Source organism: Danio aesculapii, chromosome 3, assembly GCF_903798145.1.
Source record: "Danio aesculapii chromosome 3, fDanAes4.1, whole genome shotgun sequence".
Lineage (NCBI taxonomy): Eukaryota > Metazoa > Chordata > Actinopteri > Cypriniformes > Danionidae > Danio > Danio aesculapii.
This window is the reverse complement of record NC_079437.1, coordinates 51,452,494-51,475,305: the sequence shown is the minus strand read 5'-3', so window position 1 is coordinate 51,475,305 and position 22,812 is coordinate 51,452,494. Positions and strand designations below refer to the sequence as shown.

Below are 22,812 nucleotides of genomic sequence, written 5' to 3'. Positions count from 1 at the left end.
CAGCTCAGGTAATCTCAACATGACTGTAAACATGATGCCTAAACTCGGAACCTGACAAGCAATTACAGTCCAGCTCTCCTATCAGCCACCTTCACACATATGTGCGCCGTTACAACTATAATTATTGTATTGCTGACCTTGTTGGCTTGAGGTCCTATTCAATATGCTGTAATTATCACTCCAGCCTTTTCTCTATGTTTTTGTGGCATTAACAATGGAGCTTTGCTTTTCTTACTCTCCCTGTAATTCAAGAAAAGAGGTTTCAAAATGAATGTGTTTTTCTTCGTATGGCAGAGGTTGTGCATGCAGCAGAATAGACATCTGAATATTTAAAGTTGATATAAAGAGCTGTCTCCGCCATATGATAACAAGTGTAAATGGGGTAAATGTTTTATGATCACTCAAATTAGTTGTAGATTAGTCAGAAGTTCTTTCACATGCAACCATTTTTCTAGTATTTGACATATGAGGTGTCATTTATTATGGGGTGTACAGTAGTAGTCCCAAAATGAAACTTTTGTCATCATTTACTTAGTTAAGTTGTTTTTTTTTCCCTCTGCCGAACACACACACAATCATTCTAAAGAATGTTTATTAGAAAGTTTATTATTATTTACAAGACCTTCATTTATGTTAAGCTGATTTGACTATAGAAATAAAGGTGAACTGAATATTGGAAACTAGAAGCCATTGACTTCCATATGACTTTTTTTCTTCTACTATTAATCAGCGGCTACCACTTAACAAAATTTATCTAAAATGTATTTAGCAGTGTTGGTCAGTAGCGTTGCTACAAGTAGGGACGCTGCTAGCTTAACTAAATTTCTCAGTAGCGTGGCGGTAGTGTCGCTGCTTTCTAAATCAAATAGATTTTCAGTAGTGAAGCTGTATTTTAGTCAAGTAGCGCAGTAGTGTCCACACAAGCTACATTTACCAACCGCGGATCAATAAGTGACAGCACCAACATTCACAGAGCTGTGAGGCCGATGCTGATGAAAGTAAATCCATATGGTGGCGAGAATGTCAATTTCTTGTTCCTGTTTTACAGTGGCCGGCTACAAACTTTTTGGTCCGCTACTGCTACCTTTCACTCTGGGGTGCTTTTCCGAAAACCATGATTAGCCAACTAAAGTCAAAAGTTGCGTCATTACAAACATAGTTCGTTGATTTGGCGTTTCCCAAATCCATTGTTCAAACGAACATTCGCAAACTACGTCGCAAACTTGTATGCTTGCGACTACACCTCTAAAGCTGAAGTTAGAAACATAGTTCCTGGTGTGTTCTATTCCCAGATACCCCCCTGTGCCCTATTAATTTAGAACATTCTAACATTTAAACTTGGAATTATAAAAAAAGGCATTAAAGTCATCACTCTTAGGTGTAATTTGCTTTCAAAGTATTTTTACAGTTGTTTTAGCGATCTTCATGTTTACAATTGCACTCCCTTTGCAGTGCACTTTTAAAACATTGATGTCATTTTGAATGCAGCCATGGCTCATGACGAAAGCTATAGGTGACCTATTATTTAAAAGCGGAATTTATGTTATGTATCTACAGAGAACAAAAAATAAACAACATACGTTAACGGTGTTTCAACAACTTTTTTGTTTTTGAGCACTTTCTAAATTTCCAAAAACCATTGTGTGTGAGAGTATAAAATTAGTCCAATATACAATTAATAGATGTATAAACATCTTGGCTATAACAAGGCTAAATTTGGGCTGCCAGTGAAAATATAATAAGTGATATCTAAGAGTAGCCAAAAAACGACACTAAAACTAGTCCACATATTTACAGGAATGAATGACCACATGTGAAGTCTGTCTAATCCAGGGGTGGACAAACTTGGTCCTGGAGGGCCGGTGTCCTCCAGTTTTGCTCCAGCACTAATCAAACACACCCGAAAATGCTAATCAGTGCCATTTCCAGCCTGGTCTTAGCTAATTTGGCTGACCAGCTAAATGACCAGCTAAAACTAGCTTGACTAGCCTGGTTTTAGCTGGACTTAGCTGGTTTTGGCTGGGCTCCCAGCCTGGCTAGACTGGTCAAGCTGGTTTTAGCTGGTCATCTCCCAGCCTGATCAGCTAAGACATGGAAATGGCTGGAAACCAGCCTGGAAGTGGCAAAACCCCTCTAAAACCAGCCTGGCCAACCAGCTAAAACCAGCCAACCAACCTAGGTAGGTTTAAGATGTTTTTTTCAGTAGGGGAGTTTGCACACCCTTGGTCTAATCAGTGATAAGTTTATTTTTGGATTGCTGTTAGACATCTACAGTATGAGAATTTTCACTGACAGCCTGAACTTAGCCTTGTTATAGTCTATGTTTACGTGTCTATTAATAGATGTCAACACCTTTCAATGTAAACACGCACTAGATGGACATTCATAACTGTTTAAAGCATCCCAGGCTCATTCTGAAAACGTACCCCAATATACATTTCTGTATAACCGGAGCACCCAGAGGAAACCCACGCGAACACAGGGAGAACATGCAAACTCCACACAGAAATACCAACTAACCCAGCCAAGGTTCGAACCAGCGACCTTTTTGCTGTGAGGCGATTGTATTACATGCTGCGTCACCGCATTACCAGTGGGGGTTTGTAGTGGACGGAATTAAAAAGTGGAGGGCAGGGGGTGTTAGGATTTGAGTCGCAGATGAAAGTGAAGAGGGTTGGGGAGTCGCAGAAGAAAGTAAAGCGTGTGAGGTGAAGGATCGGTAAAATAAGGTGCTGGATCAGATTTCAGAGGTGGAGCCAGCACAAATTAAGCCCTGCTAACAGGTAAATAAATTAGCCATTATTCAACTCATGTTGTAGTGAAAGTTTGTTCATGATTAGCACATACCTTAACTTATTATAAGTTCATAATAAAGTAACATTTAGTTTATATATTAGTACATCATTTTGCACTTTTATTATAAAGTGTTATTGCAGTTATTGATAATAAAAAGAAAAATATAATAGAAAATACAGTTAAACATCTGTGCTCTGTTAATTATTGGATATATTTAAAAACTAACTAAAGTTTCACAAGAAGGTGAACACTTTTGTCTTCAACTGTATTTGATTGATTCTCATATGTGAAAAAAGTTTCAGAGTATTAGAAGGATGGAAACAAATCTGCATTAGGACTGACCTGCACAGGCTGCTTTGCGCAGCTGCGCGAGGTTCTTGTTCTTTGTCCTGCTTGAGTGGATCAGGCAGGCTGTCGGTAGCAAAGGGACATAAAGGAGGTAGATTTCGAACTTCTACATGCTACAAGTCATTTTGATCAATGTCTGCAGCAGGACTCACTCGCTGGAGGGCAACAGGAACTGCTGAGAGATGAATTCTTCTGGATGTGCGTGTATAGGACTGCGCTGCTGGTATGTGTGCAACAGCCACTCACTTTCATTCTTTATCGCGCTGTGTGAAAGTACAGGTATGGCAGTGGTCACACCACTTGAATAAAATATTCCCACTCTCTAATAAGCGTCTTTCATCACCGCTTTTGTACGAGCTAACGAACCTGCTGTGCTAATAAAAGAGCTGACGGGTTTCACTGTATTTTGTGCAGAACTGAAAGCACCATATTCTGGCTCCGTGCACGTACAAACAGGACAAAGCCATCTAGATCTTTTTTTTTTTTATTTATTTCCTATATACTGCTTTAAATGCTTTCATAAATTTAGTGAGGTGAAAAACATTTCCTTGAAAGCCGTACATTTGTATCAGCAACGCAATCAGCAAAATGCTACTTGTGCCAAGAGCCCTTACAATACTGTAATCAAACTTTACCACCAGTAGCTGCGGTTTTCATTAAGCCAAAGACATTGAAATGCAATCTGGTACATCATGGGGATTTTCAAACTCACAATACAAGTCCTCACAATGTCATTGGTTTACCCCTACAGAGATTTTCACCCCAATATTACAGTTTTGAAACATTTTTATTTATACTGTATGTTCTAGTTTTTATTTCCTTTAATACACATGATGAGAAGTTATGCAGAATATCTGTTCATCCCACGCACAGAAAATGGATTGTGATTTACTGTATACTTCCATACAACAATAAAGTAGTTGTGTAAAGTAAAAAAAGTAAAGTGTGTGTGCACTTAAAGTGTGTGTATGTGAGGAACATTTAAGTATAATGATAATCTTCTCTTCCACTAAAACGTTTGAATCAAAACTCTAAATCATGTTTGTAGTTGTGTTTTCACTAGTATTTAGTAGTTGAACTAGTGTGAAAAACCAAACCAGAACACATTTGTGTATGTGTGTGTGAGTTGTTTTAAGACATCTAACATCCGAACAAAGACATCTTAGCTAAACCAAAGCTAAAATTGGGACGCCAGTGAAAAAAGTCTAAATTTGTACTGTTGCTAGACCATACCTGGATGTGAAAATAAGGGATATGCCCCCCATAATAAGGGATATATATATATATATATATATATATATATATATATATATATATATATATAATAAATAAAAATAAATCCCCAAATGACTAAATCTGTTATTCTGTTGGCAAACAGTTCAGCTTATTAAAATGAATAGCAAATATAAAGAAATAGAATCCAGTTATCAAATCACATAAATCTTTTCTTCACTTTATAAATTACACATTCTGATTAAAAAGCAGCGAATTAATCACTCATTTATTTAGATTTTTCATGATTACATTAAATAACAGGTGTCACTTTAAAAATGCACACATCTTACGTTATAACTTTTTGTGCTCATTTAGGACAAAATTAGTTGTGTTTGTAAAAAAAAACCTACCAAGATCGACATCTTTAGATGTTATTATTATCAATTATGTGTATATGTCTGTTCAAAGATGCATCCAAAACTCAGACTTTCACTTCGCTTCAAATCACGTGTACAGAATCCATTTGGGATATGGTGTCTATTTATCACTATTTGTTGCGTGTCAGCTGACAGTCACGCACCGCTATATGACTGTTTTGAAGATTGCATAGGAGGGGCAACGGCACTTGTAAGGAAAAGGAAAGGGAATCCTGCCATTTTTTTATTTATTTCAAAGTGTTTTCATGCTGTAATGTGGTGGCGCAGTGGGTAGCACATTCGCCTCACAGCAAGAAGGTCACTGGTTCGAGCCTCAGCTGGGTCAGTTGGCATTTCTGTGTGGAGCTTGATTGTTCTCCCTGTGTTCGTGTAAGTTTCCTCCCGGTGCTCTGGCTTCCCCCAAAAGTCCAAAGACATGCGGTATAGGTGAATTGGGTAAGCTTAATTGTCCATAGTGTGTGTGTAAATGTGTATGGATGTTTCCCAGTGATGGGTTGCGGCTGGAAGGGGATCCACTGTGTAAAAAAAAAAACATCTGCTGGATAAGTTGGCGGTTCAAGAAATGAAAGTAAATGAAAGCACAGAACAGACTCACATTTATGAGCAAGGGGTGGCCCCTGGTGGTTTGGCGGTATGGCTTGCGTATAGGGAGAATTGGCTCTTTGATGTTTATTGCCACCCTTCAGAGAAAAACTGAAAATATGGGAGAAATACGAGATAATACTTTTACCAGATAATAGAAGGATAGAACTGTTAAATACAGGAGAATCCCGGGAAAAACAAGAGGGTTGACAGGTATGTGCTAGACATCTATTAGATTTCACTGACAGTCCAAATTTAGCCTTGTTTTAGCCAAGACTCTATGTTGAGATGTCTATTTGATGTTTTTTGAACATAAAAGTGCTTGGTGGGAAAGGCGCTATCATATCAAGACCTGGTTGTTGGACAATGACTATGTTTACATGGACATCAGTAATCAAATTATTTGCTTTAATCTGATTAAGAGAATAATAAGACTAAGGTGCACTTCAATATCATCTATTTATTGGTGGCATGTATTTGTGGCTTATCTATGTTACATTTTGTTTATATATATTTTCACTGTTTTGCATATATTTGTTTTAATAAATCAGCCAGATATGTGAAAAAAATTGATATTGAAAAAAAAAAAAAAAAAAAACCCAGCAAACACATGACGTCAGATTGACGTTGTACCTCAACATTGTGGGGACGTTGCATTTAGAGTCCAACTTATGGTCGACGTCAGTTTCCTATGTCCAACCTAAACTCAAGCAAATATCAACGACTAATAATGTTACAGATTGATGTTGTGTTAACGTTACCACTATGATGTCTATCAGACGTTGGATTTTGGTTGCCATACCTGACAAATACATGTCAGTATGTCACGGCAATATGACGGTGGTTTAAGATTTTTAATTGACGTTGGATTTTAGTCACTTTTTTTTCTTTAGATGCTGGTTAGACATTGAATTTGGGTTACCTGACTGCACAACCTAAATCTAACCTAATATTAACCTCTTATGATGTGGTGTGCCTGCTGGGAAGTGTCAAGTAAAGAGCCACATAAACTAGCCTAAAGCAGCCAATAAACCAGCCTAAACCACATTAGCAACTATGCCTGAACACTATACACCACCTGACAACCAGCTGGAAGGGGGTTGTATGCATCATAAGTTGTATGGTATCATAAATTACTATGTATATTTTGTACTTTAATATATTTGAGAGTTTAATTAGAAACTGGGCCTGCAGTAAAATACACTTAATATATCACAAATAATTACAATCCCAGCAGAATTAATTGTTTATGCAGTACTTCTTTATGCTTCTGTAATTTATTTGTTATATATCATTTTTACAAGTTAAGAATTTAATCATATTTACAGCACTATTAGAAATATATAATTTTGCTATTATTTTGTTCAATATATATAAACTTGAAGTCTCATTTCTCATACGTTCCTAAAAGGCTAAAGATCCCCTGAGTGGCCTGCAACTCTGGTCCTTCTATCTCCAATCATTAGATCTTGGTGGAAAGCTCAGTATGGGAAGGAACACAGGTGAGTTTCCACAGAGATAGTCCCTATTGTCCTTTCATGTCCCAGCAAGCTTGGATGCTCCTGTCAAGTTTCCAGAGAGTTAGGATGTTAACCAGAGGGTGAACTTAATTTCTCATTGGGGGTTGTGAAAAGGTCTAGGCTTGAACCTTCTTAGGTGACGGGCATTCCAAAGCAGACACCAGAATGGCTACTCTGCCTGCCTAGTCCTTCCAGCATTGGTCTGGAATATACTCCTCAGCTTTTTCTGGATTTGAGCACCACATTACAGCTCCTTCATGGTAGCAAACTTCACTCCCCTCACCATCATCAATGATGGGACAAAGCAGAGTACTTGGAAATTCCTCAGGTGGACTTGTGGCACATTTGTCCCCACAAACAAAAATGCCACCATTTGGAGTAATTGTCCTAGGACCCCATGGCCATTAAGCAAGATTGTGATCCAGTGTCACAAATGTTTTACACCATTGTCTACATTGTTTTTAGAATATGCAAAGAGGTGGCACTACTTTCAGCTAAATACACCCTACGGAACAAACTTTGCCTGTTCTTTCCATGTGCACCCCACTGAGAAGGCTGCAGCTTCCCCACAATCATCTGGGCCAGCAACCAGACCTGCACAGTGGTCATCCACTCACAAAAAGGTGATTCTGCCTACATGTCAGCAGACTGCAAGAACCACTACAGAGGTCTTAAAAGCTGTCATGAGACGTGATCCAGGGTGAGAGAGACTTCGATCTTCATAAAATATAACTGTCTCTTGGTATAGCCAGTCTTGAGCCAGTCTTGAGTTTCTAGTTGTATCAGGTAATTCTTTGCCAACATGTTGCATATAGTACTTGCTACTAAGTAATTACTCCTACTTACATGTCTAGATATCATAGGTGTGACATTCAAATTTCATTTGCCACTGATCAATAGCCAGTTTATATTACAATAATCCTATTGTCTGACCAATTTCTCTGCCCTAATTTTAACCTTAAGCCTTTAGGGAATCAGGGAAACAATTAAACTTTTAATAACCTTATAGCCAAGCTCCATCTGCTCTTTGCCAATGTTTTGCACAATGGTTTTTCACTTACAGAAGGTAATACCACCTACATCTCATCAGTCTCTCAAGAACCTACAATAGAAGGCGTTGAAGCAGTCATGAAATGGGTGATTCAAGATAAAAGATAATTATGTTCACCGCATTCCACCGCACACTCTGGTACTACCTGACTGGCGCCCATTTCGACACAGATGCATTGTTGCACAGATGGACAAGGTGCCTAGAGTACACATGTGTCTCCCGGTGATCCTCCTGGCACAAACCCTTTGCAAGATTGGCGAGGATGGATAACAAGTCCCGATAGTTGTGCTGAGTTCAAGTTTCAGTCCTTGGTCATTTACCCAAAGAAGAATTCATCTCCTGCTGAGAGAGAGAGGCATAACTTGAACACTGAAGTGACCGAATTTGCTACCTGGCATTCCTCCCAATGTTAGTACCCATGGAGATGTACATATACATCAGTGCTTTTATGTCTTTAGAAAGTCCTGAAGAAATGTCTGTTAGCTTCTACACATAAAGTCTATGTGACTGCCACTGGTGTGAATAATGATTTGTTGGATCGGAGGTTCACTGGAAAACGAAACTTCATTTAATGGTTCCTGAGAGGTGCAATCACATGCTGCTGCATCTTATTCTTTTTGAAATTTCTCCTTGATTTTAAAAGACTTGCAAGAAGATCTTTATACACATGTCCATTTACATGATTCTATTATCCCTAGGTATACCCAGTCTTGGCCTGAGTTTCTGGCTGTATCAGATAAGCCTTTGCCAACCACTTGGATGTAGTACTTGCTGATACTTTATTCTGCCTCCTTTTGTACCCAGATATCCTATGTGCGGTGTGCAAATTTCACTTGCTGCTGATCAATAGTCAGTTTTGTATTACAAGAGAGGTGATAGGGGCTCCCATGGTGTCTGTTAGACAAAATATATCTGTAATAAGGGTTACTATGAAACCTTATAATAACCATGTAACCTAATAACATTGTGTGACATATGATTTGGATATTCAGCCTTAGATGTTTAAAGTCGAGAGAAACTATGTAAGTAATATTTAACCCTGAAACCTTTTATCAAGACATGTTTTTATAGCAAAACCTCCTGGGGTGGGCACAGAAATGCTTTTTATTTAATTTCAATTCTGTATTTGACGTTATCATGCTGTGTTTTACTTTTCTCATCTCTGCTCAAAGGCAAAATGGTAAACTAACCCAAGAATGTCAGTGTCTCTGTGTGAATAATTTTGCAGTTTTTGTGCCAAGATATGGCATCAGGTTTGGGAAAAACAAAGGTCCACTTGACTCAGACACGTTTCAGACTTTTTAGAGACACATTCAAATAAGGGAAACCATTCAACAAAATCTGCTGACCTTTAGTTGGAAAGGGACACCTAAAATATATCCTTACAGTATTATTGAACACACACACACATTTGTTTTTATGAATTGTGGGAACATTACATAGGTTCCCATTGTTTTTCTACTGTACAAACTATGTTCTAATGCCCTAACCCCTCCATACCCCTGAACCCAACCATCACAGGAAAAGTGCAGTTTTACCTTCTGAAAACAACTTATTTCTCAAAAGGCTTATAAATCACACCGAATGAGGACATCAGCAATGTCCTTATATATATGACCATCTACTTGTAATACCTGTCATACCTATGCCATTTCACAGATTTTGATTATTTTGTGGCTTGACTGATTAGACAAGGCAAACAGAGAGAGAGAGAGAGAGAGAGAGAGAGAGAGAGAGAGAGAGAGAGAGAGAGAGAGAGAGAGAGAGAGAGAGAGAGAGAGAGAGAGAGAGACTGACAGTCCTCTATACAACTAGGACACAAAATAAGCAAGCAGGGACAAGGACATGCTTATGATGGAAGCATATTTCTTGATGAATTGATGGGTACTGATATTTTGCTTATGTCATTTTTGCAAAATAAGGAAATTATCAGGCAGAAGTGCACACTGCCTGATTTTAAAAGGCCAACTCACCTTGCAGCGGACTCCTTTCGGGGGAAATGGTTTATTTGAAAACAGTGATTTAAAATAGTGGATGATGGATTGTGATTAGGGTAGTAGATTTGTGACAGAAGTCGTTTCCTGAGGCAAAGTCATCCAAAGATTGTGAAAAGGAATGTTTTACCTCAGAAAACCTTGACCGGTTTTTGAAGTTGTCAGCTTCATATTTAGCCACATCTAATTAAAACTAACTGTTCGATGTCCTGCAAACATGTATCATTATCTGGCGCACTAGTAGCTTCATTTATGTTTTTAATTTAGTTTTTGATAATGACATCGCTTTAAGTCATTTTTGTACCAGCAGTTTTCGGCTCTGAGATCTAAAGGACATTAACGCAACTTGAAGATACCGTCTATTCATATGCTGAAAATTTACAGAGGATGTCGAGATTTTAGCCTAGAGCACTTCTCTATAAAGTTAAAAATATCTGGATGATACAACTGCCATGGTATTAAGGAAAACAGTGTGTTAAAAGAATTACATTTTTAAAGAGATAATAGTTATGTCTTAAAATAAATGTATAGGTCAAAGACAAATGGCGGAATATGAACATCAAAACAATACAATATAATATAAATTAATACATTATTATAAAAATATTTATTGATTCATATACTTATTTACCTGCAATTTTATATGAAATGTCATTTATTGAACAATAACATTTAACAAACAATAATAAAAAGATGCTAAGTAAATCAGTCAAAAAATAATAACCAAGTTGTCATTCAGCCTAATATAAAAAGCTATAAAACTTAAAATTGCCATCAAATCTATTTGCTCGGGAGAAAATAACAGATGACTGTGACTAAATATTGCCTTTAGACATACCTGCAACACAAAAAAGTTGGGACAGGAGCAAATTAGAGCAAGTAATCAGGTAAAATGCCTAAATAATGATGTGATTTGAAACAGGTGATGTCAAGAGGTGATTGTACAGAAATTATTATTTGGTACAAAAGCAGCATTCAAGAAAGTCTAGTCCTTTAGGAGCAAAGACGGGTCGGGGATCACCAGTTTGCCAACAAATTTGTGTGAAAATTATTGAAATGTTCAAAAATATGTTTCTCAAAGAAAGATGGGAAAACATTTGGATATTTCACTTTCAACAGTGCACAACAAAAATGTGATCTCCGATCCCTTAGGCACTAAGATCCCTCTGGGGCACTGCATCAAGAATAGTTAGTCCTCTATAAGTGATATCACCACATGGCTCAGCACTACTTTGGCAAACCTTTTTCAAGTGCCACAATACGTAGTTGCATCAACAAACACCAGTGAAACTATAATGTGTCAAAAGGAAGCCCTATGGTTAATGGTGTCCAGAAGTGCCATCAACTTTTTTTTTTTTTGAGAATTGGACGCAATGTGCTCTGGACCAAGGAAGAAAAGAATTATGCAGACTGTTACCGGCAACAAGTCCAAAAGCATAGGGTCTGTCATTGTATGGGGTTGTGTCAGTGCTCTTGGCAAAGGTAAATTGCACTTCTGTGATGACGCCATTAATGCTGAAAAGACAATGCAAAACCACATTCTGCACACATTACAAAGTCCTGGATGCCGAGGAAGAGGATACAGGTACTTGTCTGGCCTGCCCGCAGTCCCAACCTGTCTCCAACAGAGAATGTGTGGCACATTTTGAAGTGCAAAATGACACAACGAACACCTCGTACTGTTGCCTTACTGTTATCTTAAAACGTGTTTGCTGGTTTAAATAGGAAAAATTACACCTGAAACATTTAATCGATTGGTGTCTTCAGTCCCTAAATGTCTTTTACATGTTGTGAAGAGGAATGGCAAAATTAGTAAGTGGTAAATGGTTATACACTAAATAATGTTTTCCATTTTCCATACTGTCCAAACATTTTCTGATTTGGGGTTGTAAAGAACAACTTTTGTATTGACAAAAGCCCACCTTACACTGATTTTTTTAATAATCCCAAAATCACTGTAGCTTGTCAGACTGCAGAAACATAATTATCATGTCAGGCTGTAAGATCTCAGTTTACATAACATCAGATTGAACAACAATCAAGATGCACCACACAGATATGCAAGAAAACCCATCCAGAGTTTGATGTCTTCCATAAGTGACATTCACTAACCTGCGTTCTGAAATATTACCTCACAGCAAAAACAAATATGTATCATTATTTTTTTTTTTTACAACATCCATTATTAATAAAAAAAAAAAAACAGAAAATAAAGCTATTTTGACATTCCCTCGCATTGGTTTACTGTTTCTTTTCGCACTACTAGCTGACAGCTTACCTCTGTGTAGTTAGCTTTTCCGCTGTAACCAGTTTGCCCAGTGGCTCGCCATGTACGTCAATAGACTTGAGACTCAGAGAGGAGTTGAGCACGACGACAGGGTTTGAGTCCAGCAAAGAATGGTCAGTAGGAGTATTTGGAAACACTATAGGTTGGGTTGAGGGAAGGGGGTTGGTGAGGGTGTCGACAGTTGACAGCGGCCTCTGGTGTATTTACACGAGAACAGCAGATGCTAATGGCACTCGCGAGAGAAATTGGAGATCTGAAAAACTGTACAAAGCAGCCTCTGGTGGATTCACGATAACAAAAACTGAAGAAAATAAAAAAATAAAAAAAATAAAAAACCTCCAGTGAGGTATTTCATGATCTCCAGAAATGTATATAGGGGTATGTATCAATAATGAGCCTGAGATGGTAAGATGACTCTTTGACAATTCTTTTACAAATTGTTTTTTACTTTTATGCTGATGTTGCGTAATATTTTTTAACTTATTCTGTCTGTTTTGAATGTGATATGTTAATCAATTACTGCCTGGCAAAGAAATGTAAAATTGTTGTTTAATTCTAATATTTCCTGAAATAATTTATATCTAATATATTGTTTAGGCTAAAGTGTCATACGACCAGGATTGCTCATACATTCCGGCTCAAATACACCTGTTGATTTCTGACAATCTCAGGCTTAATATGATATAATATAGTGGCTAAATCAAAATATTATTTATGCATGAGCAAGCATTGGGTAGCCTACTTAGAAAGATTAGTTTACAGTTATATGCTCTGTTTAAGACCCAGAACTGGTGAAGTTGTGTCCGTGAGCATGTGTAAAGTACCAGCATAGGACTCGAATTTGAGTTAATTATTAGGTTAATCTAAATTCTATCTAAATTAAACAAAATTACAACCAATAATGTAATCATATTTAATTCAAATGTAAATTATTACCAGTGTTTGTGTTACCAACAACAAGTCCAAAAGCATAGGGTCTGTCATTGTATGGGGTTGTGTCAGTGCCCTTGATGAATTTTGATTTGATATGTACTCTACACTCAATATGTATCCAATATATAAATAAACTTTCAAGATTCTGATCAGTGTTGCCAACCTAGCAACTTTGTTGCTACATTTAGCGACTTATCAAACCCCCTTAGCGGCAATTTTTTCAAATAAAAGCAACTAGCGACAAATCAACAATTTTTTTTTTTAATGTTACTGGAGATGTTTATAGACTTTCATGTGTCCATGCTATACCATTCCTAGTCTTCTCAACGAGCTGCCGGTGATACCATTGGGCCCATTCCCACCTCAGAGCACTCACAGACGACCTAGTGCTCATACAGGAGTCTCTCCCACCTGCAGTCTGAGAGCAGTACACCCCTTGACGTACTGACGGCAAATTATTTAGCACCGCAAGTGTGAGGTATTTCCCTAGTACAGTCAAACCGATCTGTTTTTCCTTTGTTTTGAATTTAACAATTTCACTTTGACCATTTATTCTTTTTTTGTTCACAATCGGAGAGATTTTAGTGACAGTCTGAGTTTATTGACTGAGAGAATACTGCAAATTCACTACACATCTGATACACTGTATTCCAACAGCAATAAATTTAGTCAAATTAACCTGCATACATAAAGCGCAGTGCAAAAATACACACCCCTTTATTAACTATAGACTAATAAACAAACAGAAATGGTTGTGCAACATGGGGAGTGACACAGACAACTGAAGTTAGGATCCACTTGCTGGTTTATTCGAAGTCAGGGAAGCAATGGTCAACACAGGTGCAAACAGGTGTATAAAGGCAAATCCAGAATCGTAGTCACTATAACAGGCGAGAGGTCGGAAGGCAGGCGGCAGACAGGGACAATAAGAATAAACAAGTCTAGGGTCAAAACACGGGACAACAAGACTAGGAGAAACGCGTTGAATTGTCACTTACAGGTAAACTAGACTTGGCAATGTGAATGAGTGTGTGTGCTGCTTAAATGGTGTTTGTAATCAGTCTTTGACGATCCTCAGGTGATGCGAGTGTAATCAGTAGAGACTTGGGAGCAGGTGTGAGTGTGTGTGTGGCATGACTGAATATGTAGTCCATTTACAAGTAGATTTGTAGTCCTTATGTGCAAACCAGCGATCTAGGGAGTTATGATAGCTGGTGACCGTGACAGGTTGGAAGCGATGACGTCAGTAATATGTAAATTGATGTATGACAATATCCAGTGACATTTAGTGACTTTTTTGGGCAGAGTTTAGCGCCTTTTCATTGAAAATAGTTGGCAACACTGATTCTGATTATTGAGATCCCAATTAAACTAACAGGATTACATTTCTAGCTAAGTGACATGTCTTCTCAGTTCTCAAATCATTTTATTTGTGAGCACTTTGTTGAGGCAGAGTTTGCAGTGGAAAAATGAAGGAGTTTGGGTGTTGTGCATAATTGTGTGACCTGACATGCACCCGAGAAACGATTTTATTTTGGTGGCTTCGACTTTGGAAGCGCTGTTTGTGGTGGGACAAAATGTAATAGTTTTAGCACACGCTGTTTTCTAAAATGATGTTTTAGGCTAATGTAATTGAATGCGGATTGCTTGGGATTTACTTCAAGCAAGTGCAGTTTTCCCTTCCGTCAAGCACAGATATGGAAAATGGACACAGCGGGCCAACAGCTCCTCCATGTGTAATGTGCCACCCGACCCTTACTCTACTGCTTCCACAGCGGAGCTCCTCTCAATCCTCTTTCCCTGTCTCTTGCAATCTCCACAGGACAGAGATTTCCTGGATTTATACAAACAGATCTCTCTGAAAAGTAGTCTAGCACGCTTCTCCTCTGCTTCTTAAGCTTCTTTCCTTTCTTTGGCGTCTCCGGTGGGAAGATGGATGGGTTTGCCCTGGGTGGCGGGGAAAGAAGTATTGCTAATATTTTCATGATCTGGGGCAATATTGTCATGACTTAACCTTTCTTGTGCGGAGGAGAGGAGGTGCATGGTTTGGCTGGTGCTGAGGCAGCAGGGATGATGGGGAGGGGTTGGGTCCGTGTATATTTACTAGCCGTGTCTCCATCCATCAAAAGTCAGCCGGCGTTGTCTCCTTCTGTCCATCAAAGTCCATTCTCATTCGTGACTCACTTCTTCAAGTGTTTTAGCCTCCGTGCATTTGCGATATATGTGCATGATTTAAAAACCTGCTGCTCTGTCTTTACTGACACACACACACACTTAGTTTATCAGTTATATACTGTACAATCTGTACCTTTTATCACTTAACTGTGACCCTGAACATATGGTGCATTCTAAATCACACATTTATTCTCTATTCTACACCATTTTGAATAAATAAATAGTGTAAGTACTCCATTCACATTGAAGACTCTAAAAAGAAGATGTGCACTTTAAATGGATGGATGACATACTGTACTTATTTAGCAGATAAAAAGAAGTTTGTAACATTGAACACTTCATGCACTCAATGCTCACAGCTTTGCTCATGTATCGGAAGGGAAGGAGCTATTGGCACTGAGCTTGGACTACTTTATTTATTACCTGTGGAGACAATAACTAATGGTGACTGGGGTTGTACCCATGACAGGTACTATTTTTGGTAATTTATTTCAAGTTTGGCTTAAACATCAATTGTCAATGAGAAACTGTTTGAATTTCCAGGTAGTAATAAAAATGCTTTTGTTCAATCTAGAATGACACTAAGGCCCAAGCCCAATTCTACCCCTTAACCCTTCCCCTTACAACTACCCCTCATTTTTGTGAAGAGGTAGGGATGTCCCAATTCTCTTTAGCTTGAAGGCATAGGGCTAAGGGGAAGGGCTAGATACCTCTTCAAATGGAGATTTTTCAGGACCACACTCGAAACCAAGGGGTAGGAAAATTTCCCAGAATACACCGTCTACAAAGGCAGCATGGCTGTGAGGAGATCCACAAATTAGTATTTTTAATCCTTATTACAAATTTGTACAACAAACAAGCATATGTTTTAATACATGTATAAATGCATACTTGTTTTACCGTCATGGTTTAAAAAAAAAAGCTAAAATAAAAATCGTTAATTTCGTTATCTATAATCTATAATAATATCTCCTGTATAGCAGTCCCACAACATTTTGTCACTTGATGACACTCGAATACCCTGTCAGAAAACTCTGGTGGCTGGGAATGACCTTTTAACAGTGTTTGCTATAACGTTAATGTTGTTTTTGTGTGTATAAATGAATATTGCGACAGTGTAAATGCACAGTACAGTTATGATCTTATTGCAACATTAAATCATTTTGACAACATGATATTGTTGCCTTCAGTGATTTCCTAAAGATAAATACCAAAAAATAATGCAACTGGAATAACAACAGCAGCCGCGATCATCTCTTCTCGTCCGAAGCAAGAGATCGCAATGTCATCTGATGATGTGTACAGGTGCTGTCCCATTTCTTAGGGGTAAATGTTGAAGCCCTTCCCCTTCACACTCTATTGCAAGGGCCAAGGGAAAGGAAAAGGGAAAGGGGTTGGGGTACAAAAATAGAATTGGGATTGGGCCTAAATTCAATCTTTCTATATGTTTAGTTTTTCAATAAACATCGGTTGGGCTTTGTGAGCTGTTTTCCCTCATAGGGAAAATAATGTCCCTACAATGTCAAAAATTTATGGTAGTGCTATACTAAGGGGACGTATGGTTGCACTAAGTGAAGTTTAGTTATAAACAAGTTTCGAGAGGATCACGTGCTTATGATTGCTAGCGGCTGGATCCGCATTATCCAATTCTCAATGCACCAATCAGACGACTCCTAAGCTACTACAAATACCCTGGGTTACGTACCACCGCTATCTTCGTTTTGAAGACCACTCCGTTAAAGCCAGCGTAAGCCAGCGTAAGCCAGCGAAAGCCAGCAAAAGCCAGCAAAAGCCAGCAAGCCAGCAAAGCCAGCAAGCCAGCAAAGCCAACCTGCCAACCGGCCAGCCACTGCTTCAACACGGCCGATATCAACAAGCCTCAACTATTAGCCGCAGACGCTACCAACGACTGCTAAAAGCTACTGCTACACCTTCTGCTTCAACTACTGCGACAACTACTGCGACAACTACTTCTACTACTACTACTACTACAACTACTGCCTCAACTACTCCTAATAATTTATATGCTAAAGCCACTGCCGATGCTATTTCCTCTGCTACCGCTAATCTTACCATCAAGTTTTCTACAGCTCCTACTACTGCCACAACTACAATTGCCATCGCCAATAACCTCTTCAACAGTCATATCTCCGACAACAACAATCAGCACAATGAGCAATTTTGACAATAATAATAATAACAACATCATGCCAGAAGACCAAGACATCAATCCTCTAAACCACCCTGCCAACATCGACACCCCCCCAGCAACTCAATATCATCCAGCACCGCAAGACCCCCTATTGCAACCCGAAGATCAAACAAGGGGGCGAAAAATTACCCGCTCCGCTACTACTAGACCACCCCGCCACAGATCACCATCACCAGCAACATCAAGAACACATAACATTTCACCTACCTCATCCTACGCCTCCGCCTCCTCCATCATCCAGCCAACAAAAAGAATAACCGTCACCGAACTCAGGAAACTCCTCGCTGATCTGGGCATTCACGCTCCCAAAAACCTCAATAAACCAGAACTTTTAAAGTTATACACTAATGCCACTTCAGACTCTCACCCCTCGCTCAGTCCCTCTGCCAGATCAACCACACGGAAGACCAGTTCTCGCTACACTCCTTACACTCAACCTCCCCGTTCACAAACCGGAAAAAGGAAATCAAAACAAAAACACATTTCAAGTCACACCCCCTCTGGGGAACACCCTCTGGAAACCCGGCAACTCCAAACCACGTCACCCACCTTTCACCAGCGAGAACCTAACCAAGACCCCATTTACGCCATTCATTCCTTCAACCAAACTGGATCTACACCCTTCTCCTGGCCGCCAGCTCCCCCTAGCGCTCAAACCAGTCCACACATGCCTTCTACCTCAGCTTCTCATTTCAATCCTAACATATCTGTTCCTCCTGCATTTCTTTTAAACCAATCTTTCCCTCCTCAACCTTCTACCTCTCACCCTCTGTCTTCAGACCCAACATCTTCAGCCCAACCACGCTATCTTCCTTCCTCTTCTCGTCCCTTAGCACGCACCAACACTGAACCTGTCATTCATTCTACTCTCCCTACACCAGTTTCCACGTCACGCCCCCCATTCACACTTTACACAGCCACTCCCCTCCCTCCACCGCAGAACGCCTTAGCCATGGAACCACCTCCAGTCTCCAACACAACAAGAAATCAAATTTTATCAGGTGCAGATATAGATCTCTTCTCACTCCTTTCACCCATTACACCTCCTGCGGCAGAACGCCAGATAAATTGCGGCGAACTTACAGTTACTCTCAAATCATCATCCAACACTCTATCTCGCACATTATCTCTTGCCGAATTCTCCATAGCTTTCGCACGCTATACTGACGTCATCTGCTCAGTCTTCCCCCATAGGAGACGCGAGTTAAATGACTATATGGCTATTATAGCCGAGCTAGCGCTCTCCTATGGGGGTACTCATTTTTACACATATCACAAGCTGTTCTCCGCCAAATGCGCGATCAGAGTGACTCAGTGGAACCAAATTTCTTACTGGGGGGCCCTAGATTTTGAACTCCACAACCGAGTCTTTTTAGGATGCCGCAATTTATCTTGCGCCGTCTGCCGCTCCAGTCTCCACCCCACCACATCCTGCCCCTTCATCACTCCTCCCTCTGATTCTACACAACCTCCTAAATCCACTAGTTACGTCCCCCGCCCATCCAGCTGCAATCTGCCTTCTCTTTTCTCCTCTTCTCCCTCTTTTCTTCCAATCGAGCAATCTGTCAAAACTTTAATATCAGCAGGTGTTACAGAACTCCCTGCAAATTCCTCCATTTATGCAATTACTGCGGCGGAGCCCACGCCAAGGTGGTATGCCAGATGTTTAAAGCAAAGAATAAAAAATCAAGAAATTACTTGTCGACTCCTGTGAATATTTCTCAACTTGCTTTTGAATTGCGTTGTCACCCCGATACTAACTTCTCTGATTTTCTGATTTCAGGTCTAACCCACGGATTTAACCCGGGCGTTTCAGCTCTCCCTTCCTTTAATCTATTCTGTCCTAATCTACTATCCGCAACTACCGAACCCGGAACAGTAGATTCGTTAATCAAAAAAGAAATAGTTAACAAATTCATGATAGGACCTTTTCCCGCTCCACCGTTCAGCGTTTCTCGCATTAGCCCTATCGGCATTGAAACTAGGAAATTCTCTAGCAAAAAACGCTTGATTATCGATCTATCCGCTCCTCACAATTCTGTATTCCCTAGCATTAACAGCACTATTCCATCAGAGGAATACTCGCTGAATTATCACGACATAGACCAAGCCATTTCCCTCATCAGAATTGCCGGACGCAACGCCTGGCTAGCAAAACTTGATATTTCATCCGCCTTCAAAATCATGCCTATCCACCCAGAATTCTGGCACCTTTTTGGCATTAATTGGCGCTCACAATTCTATTTTGCGGTCCGACTAACCTTCGGCTGCAAAAGTAGCCCCAAAATTTTCGATATGCTTTCAGAAGCATTATGCTGGATTTTATCTAATAACTACGAAATCCCGCATATCATCCATCTGCTTGATGATTTTCTCCTCGTTTCCCCCCCCTCCTCGCCCCCGGCGAAACACCTAACGATCACCCAAAAGGTTTTCGAAAAACTAGGTATCCCCCTCGCAGAGGAAAAAACAGCTGGTCCCAGCACTTCCATAGAATTCCTGGGCATTAACCTAGATTCAAATAAATTTCAAGCATCTCTTCCTAAAGAGAAAACCGACCGCATAATCTCCCTATCTCAAATCTTTCTGGAGAAACAAACTTGCACTAAACGTGAGCTTTTATCTATTCTCGGGCATTTCAATTTTGCCATGCGCATAATTCCCCAAGGCCGCCCGTTCATTACTCACCTACTCCAGCTCTCCTCCTCGGTTCCCGGTTTAGAAGATACAATAACTCTTTCTAAACCCAGTCGCAATGAACTCCGCTTATGGATTTCTTTCCTTAAGCAATGGAACGGCTGTTCCTTTTTCTACAGTGACTTGATTTCATCACCGAGAGATATTAATTTATTCACTGACGCCGCCCCCTCAGTCGGGTTCGGCGGCTTTTACCAAGGTCACTGGTTCGCTTCAACGTGGCCCCCCGAAATGCTCGGTTTACCAAAAAATCAGCAATCATCTGCCCTTTTCGAGCTCTACCCCATAGTCGCAGCTGCTCTTCTATGGGGTGACGAATGGTCCGCCTCCAGCATTCTTGTCCATTGTGACAACGAAGCTACCGTTCATTGCATAAATAAAGGACGCTCGCATTCACCTCCTATTATGCCTTTATTAAGACGCCTAGTTTGGACGTCAGCCCAAAAACAATTTATCATGACTGCCGAACATGTCCCAGGTTGTAAAAATCAAATTGCTGATTCTCTCTCTCGCTTTCTTTTTCAGAAATTTCGGCTCTTGGCACCAGAAGCAGACCAGCATCCAACACCTGTCCCACATTATTCTCTAATGATATTGCCTTAAATCATCCATTACATCACCTTCACGAAACTTCCATATCCCTCATCCTTCACGCTGTTGCCCCGAGAACACTTCAATCATATCTCACTGCATGGAAATCATTCAAACATTTCCACACCCTCTACCAATTACATTTCCCAGAATTCTCACTGCTTTCCATCACCTCCTTTATTTCCCACCTCCATACTGCCAAAAATTTCCTGGCTAGCTCAATTAAAAGCTACCTCAGTGGAATTCAATTTTTCCATAAATTGATACACGGGTCCCCCTCAGAAGCCATTTCCAATGCACAGACCTCCCTCCTCATTAAAGGTATCCAGAAAATACACCCCCCCCTTCCTGACACCAGATTACCTATTACACTCAACATTTTCTCAAAATGCATCAGTACACTCCGCAAAGGATACCTTTCACCTCATACAGCCCACACACTAGACGCTATGTTCACTCTGGCTTTTTTTGGCTTCCTGAGGTGTTCAGAAATGGCAATTACATCCAAATTTAACCCTGCCATACACCCAACAATGTCTGATCTAACCTTACAGGATGCCGAAACCCTTGCCTTCTTTATTAAGCAAAGCAAAACAGATCAGTCAGGTAATGGGTATTTCATTTACATTTTCAATATTTTCTCCCCCACACGCCCCTTCCAAACTCTCCTAGCATTTTTCCATCTAAGAAGATCACAAGAGCCTAACCCACTTGCCCCACTTTTTACTGATGACGACAATCGTCCAGTAACCCGTTTTTGGTTTCAAAAACACTTAAAAGAAGTTATCCGCCTGTCAGGCTTTATCCCCGAATCATATTCCAGCCATTCATTCAGAATCGGCGCAGCCACCATAGCAGCTCACAAAGGTCTATCCTCACATCAAATCCAGACACTAGGCCGCTGGTCCTCCAATGCCTTCAAAGCCTACATTCGCCTTAGCCAATCCCACCTCAAGGAAGCCCAGCTAGCCCTAACCAGTTAACAGCATACCCCTGATTAAGGGTTCGAGCTCGACCCTATTTTATGTATGGGCATACGTGTGTGTGCATGTGTGTGTGTGTGTGTGTGTGTGTGTGTGTGCGCGTGTGTGCGCATGCGCGTTCGCTGGAAGAAAGGCTGCGAGTACGTGTGTGCGCATGTGTGCATGCGTTCGTACGTCTGTATGCGTATCCATGTGTTTATATATTTATATATGTATATGTGCGTGTGGGTGTATTTATGTATGCATATATGCACGTGCCTTTAGGTCCATGTTCGTCAGAGTGCCTGTACGTACGTTCACTTGCGCATGCAAGCGAGTGAGTACGTGTGAGTGTGCGCTCATGCATACGACCAGGGCATGCATATGTGTATGTTCATATATTTATGTGCTTATGCTCTACCCACTGCTCAAGCTGTGCTACGCTTGCCATCTCACCCTACAGCTCCAACCCCCGCAGGGGCCTACCTAAGCTTCGACTTCTACAGGAGTCACTTTAAGCTCATCCCCAGCTATCCCTCCACAGCAACACCTTTAGTAAGAGCCATCACCTCCCCCTCCTTCCTCCCTATGCTTACTGGACCCCCCCCCTCATGTCTCTGACCCCCGCAGGGGTCTAACCCGAGCTTCGACTCCCGCAGGGGTCACCTCAAGCCCATCCCTGGCCACCCCTTCACAGTCTCACCTCCAGTAGGAGCATCGCTGCCCCCTCCTTTCTCCCCACTCTTACTGGAACCCCACCCCCCCCCTGGCTCTAACCCCCGCAGGGGTTGCTCCGAGCTTCGACTCCCGCAGGAGTCATCACCGCCCCCAGCCTTTACGAATGGTATGCACACACGTACGAGCAGGTATATGTGTGTGCTTTACGTGCGTGTGTGTGTGTGTGCGCAAATATGTGTGCGTGCATGCACACGCATGCAGGTATATCCTTTCTCCTTTCTTCCTTCCGGCGTCGAGATCCTCCGCCACCCTCTTTTTATCCATCTCTTTTCAG

General features: G+C 40.5%; 2 protein-coding genes across 2 annotated transcripts in view; both read left to right on the top strand.

The window, feature by feature from the left end:
• The window catches only part of LOC130220585 (uncharacterized), a 32,152-nt gene extending 14,798 nt beyond the window's left edge, over positions 1–17,354 (top strand). The window contains exon 3 of the mRNA XM_056452817.1: positions 17,258–17,354. Within this exon, the coding sequence (XP_056308792.1) occupies positions 17,258–17,354 (97 nt within the window). The remainder of the gene's footprint in view (positions 1–17,257) is intronic.
• Positions 17,355–17,545: 191 nt separating this feature from the next.
• Positions 17,546–21,821, top strand: LOC130220584 (mucin-2-like). The gene is made up of 2 exons (XM_056452816.1): positions 17,546–18,551; positions 20,773–21,821. The coding sequence occupies exons 1-2, from the start codon at positions 17,546–17,548 to the stop codon at positions 21,819–21,821; spliced, it is 2,055 nt and encodes a 684-aa protein (XP_056308791.1).
• Positions 21,822–22,812: the final 991 nt, after the last annotated feature.